The sequence below is a fragment of the Sinocyclocheilus rhinocerous genome, unplaced genomic scaffold (assembly GCF_001515625.1).
Source record: "Sinocyclocheilus rhinocerous isolate Xijiao unplaced genomic scaffold, SAMN03320098_v1.1 scaffold2596, whole genome shotgun sequence".
In the NCBI taxonomy this organism is placed as follows: domain Eukaryota; kingdom Metazoa; phylum Chordata; class Actinopteri; order Cypriniformes; family Cyprinidae; genus Sinocyclocheilus; species Sinocyclocheilus rhinocerous.
Genome location: NW_015623452.1, coordinates 46,754 through 51,054, shown reverse-complemented (window position 1 = coordinate 51,054; position 4,301 = coordinate 46,754). Strand labels below are relative to the sequence as shown.

At 38.6% G+C, this 4,301-nt stretch overlaps 1 protein-coding gene across 1 annotated transcript in view; it reads left to right on the top strand.

The window, feature by feature from the left end:
- The window catches only part of LOC107743407 (pericentrin-like), a 49,762-nt gene that overhangs the window by 20,508 nt on the left and 24,953 nt on the right, over window positions 1–4,301 (top strand). The window contains exons 24-26 of the mRNA XM_016556662.1: window positions 1,428–1,588; window positions 1,722–1,903; window positions 2,451–2,668. Coding sequence (XP_016412148.1) covers window positions 1,428–1,588; window positions 1,722–1,903; window positions 2,451–2,668 — 561 coding nt within the window. The remainder of the gene's footprint in view (window positions 1–1,427; window positions 1,589–1,721; window positions 1,904–2,450; window positions 2,669–4,301) is intronic.

The window sequence follows — 4,301 nt, the reverse complement described above, 5'->3', positions numbered from 1 at the left end:
TTCGTGTACAACTGTTGGCGCAAGCTACATTAAAGTGATTATTACGTTTTAAATATGGATATTTTTCTTACAAAACCGCATCAATTCGCTACAGGAGGCCTTTGTTCACCCCCCGGAGCCGTGTGAGACACTTTTTCTTTTTATGGATGGGCGCTTTTTATTTAACTTTTTTTGGCCTGATGCATGCAACACCCGCTGAGTGCCATGTAACAGCTTGAAAGATCAAAGACAATTTTTAATATAACTCCGACTGGATTCATCTGAAAGAAGAAAGTCATATACACCTAGGATGACTTGAGGGCGAGTAATTTATGGACTAATTTTTATTTTTGGGTGAACTAACCCTTTAAGTCAGAGCCATTCTGCAGATTTTGGGTTGTCAGATTTCGTAGGAAAGTGTAAACTGATGGGCACACTTTTTTTTTTTTAATTTATTTAAATCTTCAGACTTTGAGTTTGAATCCATCCAGTTGGAGGAGGATATCAAATATGTTTAATATTTTGATCCAATTTTAAAACACCGTTTTCATTTGTCATGCATCATCTAGCAATGAGGCGCATGTTTCTACACAAGTTTGTTTTTGAAACTACTTTAAATGACTGAGGATGACATGACATTTTGTGTATGATGCCAAGTTTTTCTCTGTAACCATTTACAAAGTCGGCAAGTGTATGATGCCTAAGATGGTTAAAATTGATGCCTTGTGGAACATTCATGTATCATAAAATGTAAAAAAAAAAAAAAAAACTCTTTAATAGTGGGCTGCTTTACACAGTCTAAATAACTAGATGATGATGATTGTTCATAAATATTGTAGTATTCATAATTATAATATTTTATAATAACATCTGTAATAAATAGAAATAATAATAAAAATTACATTTGTAATAACTTTTATTTATTTTTATTAGCAGTGGGTGGGAGAGCAACAGTGTTTTTTTTACCACCTTCAGACACAAAAAGGTTTTAAAGAATCTGGTTTTCCAGACAGTCGAGTTGCTGTTTTAAGGGGGTGTTCAGGATGCTGGTGTACATAAGAAGTGGTGGGTGGGAATGGTAACAAAGGGCCTAGCTAAGCTTTGGTAGAGGTGTTGTTATGGTTACATCTTTGCATGCCTTTTGGCAGATGAAATACACCACACATTCTTACAGGAGCCTTATTTAAATGCACGCTACATTGTCTGATCTGCTTTTGCTGCTGTTTTCCCACCTCTTTTTGGCTTTGAATCCTTCAGGCTCAAAACAAGCTGTAGAACTGCTGGACCATCCACAGACAGTCATATTTTCTGTTTACTTTGGCAGCAAGCTTATTTTATGAGGCTTCTAGAAGTTAACCTCTTCCCTATTTGTTGCAAATGCTTACACGTTTCTTGCCTGTGTGATGACTGGTTTCCTTTCTGTGGCATCTCTTCTGCCTCTTCCTCAGCTGCAAGCGGAGGTGAGCGGGCTGCAGGTGGAGCTAGAGGGCAAGCGGGCAGAGATGGACACGCTGGAGACGCTCTTGCAACGCAGAGACCGGGAGAACCAGGAGGGAGACAATCTACTAGCCATGCTCAGAGCAGACCTCAACACGGCCACACAGCAAAGGTCAGCTGACCTGCAGGGATGCAGAAATAGGGATTTTGTGGAACGAACCGACAGTCTGCATACTGTTTTAGAGAACAACCTTGTTTTCATACTTTGAGTTTATCATTAAAACCTTTGATTTTGTCCCTGTCAGACAAGACCTGCAAACAGCACGTGACAAACTACAGCGGATGCTCATAGAGATGATTCGAATCACTATGGCAACGGAAGAGCACATCAGCCACAAGTTAGGGGTTTGTGTGTCAGGTGGTCGGGCTGGAGACAAAACGCCCAGCTCTAGGACAGCCAGCAGTAGCCGTGATTCACGTGAAATGGGTAAGTTTCTGTTAGTCTGCTGAATGAAATCTATATTGATCACCCACTATTAAAAAGTGTCCAATCTTTTGATATATAAAATGTATACAAATATTTTGTATATAAATATTTAAAGGGATAGTTCCCCAAAAATGAAAATTGCCATAATTTACTCACCTTCCACTTGTTCCAAATCTGTACGAGTTTCTTATCGTCTACTGTGTTCAACAGAAGAGTTTTGAAGAATGTTGGTAACCAAACAGAATGTTGGTAGCCATTGACTTCCATAGTATTTTTTTTCAGTACTATGGATGTCAGTGGCTACCGTGAATGATGACAGAAATTGATTTTTTTGTGTGAATTACCACTTTAATGATGGCAAATATGAAAGTTGCTAAAACATTTATTTTACACTATCTTTTTAAAAATATTTTAGAATGGAAGCTTTATTTTTTAAAGGAAGCTTTGGCCGATTATCTCAATGTTCTAAATATCATTTAATATTTTAAGTTGACTTTCAGAAAGATTGGAACAATGAATTTTATTTTTCCATTTTTTTTCTTTTTAGGAGAGGTGATTGGTGTAGAGGGAGATGCTGATTGTAGTGTGTGGTCTTCGGCTGTGGACGAGGGGTTGGAATTGTCTCAGAGGCTGTGTGAGAGTGTGTTCTCTGGGCCGGAGGGAGAGATGGAGTACGAAGGCGAAGAGCTCATGCTGGGTGCCTGTACACGTCTGCGCACTGCTGTGGATAAACTACTGGAGCTGCTCTCCGAGTCCTCACAGCAGGTGCCACACTCACACACAATTCAAGTTTCCCCGAATTTAATAGGAGAAAATTATTTTTATATACTTTTAATATACTTTTACACATGCACACACACATGCCCCTGACTCACCCACTACTGTCAATTGTATAGATTAGGCAGTATCGATGGCCACAAGAACTTGTTATAGGTCACTAAGTCTTCCTCCCTCGTATTGCTATGTTACTTTTATGCACATGTATGTTCACAAAATAGTTTGTGATATTAATTTTGTGAAACATAATTTCCTCATGCTTTAATTAAAGACGTTTTATTTCCAGTTTAGTATTTACTCTTCATACTTGAGTAAACTGCCGTTTAAAAGTTGGTGTCAGTAAGAGTTTTGTTTTTGAGCATGAGACATCTTTCACCAAAACAAGGCTGTATTTATTTGATCAATAATAATAATAGTAATGTGAAATGTTCTTACAATTTAAAGAGCAGGTCATGTTTTTTTTTTTTAAGTGTCCTAATATTGTGTTGGAGTCCCCTACAACAGGTTTAAATGCATCTAAGGTCAGAAAACATTGTAATTTTCCCAGAATATACATTTAGACAGTCATTTGTCCATAATTTCGAAACGGTTCATTCGATTCAGTTCTGAGCGAAATGTCTGTAAACCCCTCCCTTCCATAAGCCTACTCTGCTCTGATTGGTCAGCTGGCCAAGCCTGTTGTGATTGGCACAAAGAGGCGTGCTTGAGCAAGTTAGCGAGCGCTACCATCTGTGTTGCCAAGTCCACGGTTGTTTTGATGTCCGCGGGTTGAAGCGACCCCAATAACGTCATATTTAGCCTCTGGAATGCGAATTTACCAGGGGAACCCTGACAAAAAACTTGTAATTTATACCCCGGAACACGTTTTTTAACGGAGGACCCCCTCGAAACGCCATTGGGTTAGTTTTGAGTAGCAATTGGGCAGGTTTTGTTGTGACAACCTGGCAACCCTAGCATGCACCTTTACATAAAGCAATAATATAGTGCTCCAATCCGTTCTTAAAATAATGACATAAGCAAATCGTGCCCACAGCTACAGTTTAGCTGCTAAACTGTAAATACTTAAAACAGTAATGGTGGATATGTTAGCCGAGTGCTAACATGACTAACTGATGAAACACAGTTTGTAAACCAAAATATGTCTACTGTAATGTCTGAAGAACAACAGACAAAATACGCTCCGTGTCTTAACTTTTAATTAGAACGCAGAACAGCTGTATCACAGGCGCACCAGTCTAACTCGCTCGTCTCTCTTTACCGGATCTTTTACTCCCTGCATTAACTGCCGGTGCAGCAAAATAAACCGCAATTTCATAATGATTATAAAGTCTGTGCGCTACACTACATTCTTTAAACGAAGTAAATTAGAACAACGACACTCTGACACATTCTTAGGAAATAGTGGGTTCACAGTGAATTATCAGAACTATTTCAGTAAGACCGTAATATCGCGGTTTACCTGGAAACCTAAAGCTGCACTAGGTATACATCACATATTAGCACAAAAAAACTAGATATTTTGAGCACTCAATTGAGAATGTACTCATAACGTATCAATCGTATTTACAGGTTGTGGTTCAGAGATGCTTGTTAGTCCAAATAAAGAAGATTAGAAGCCAAC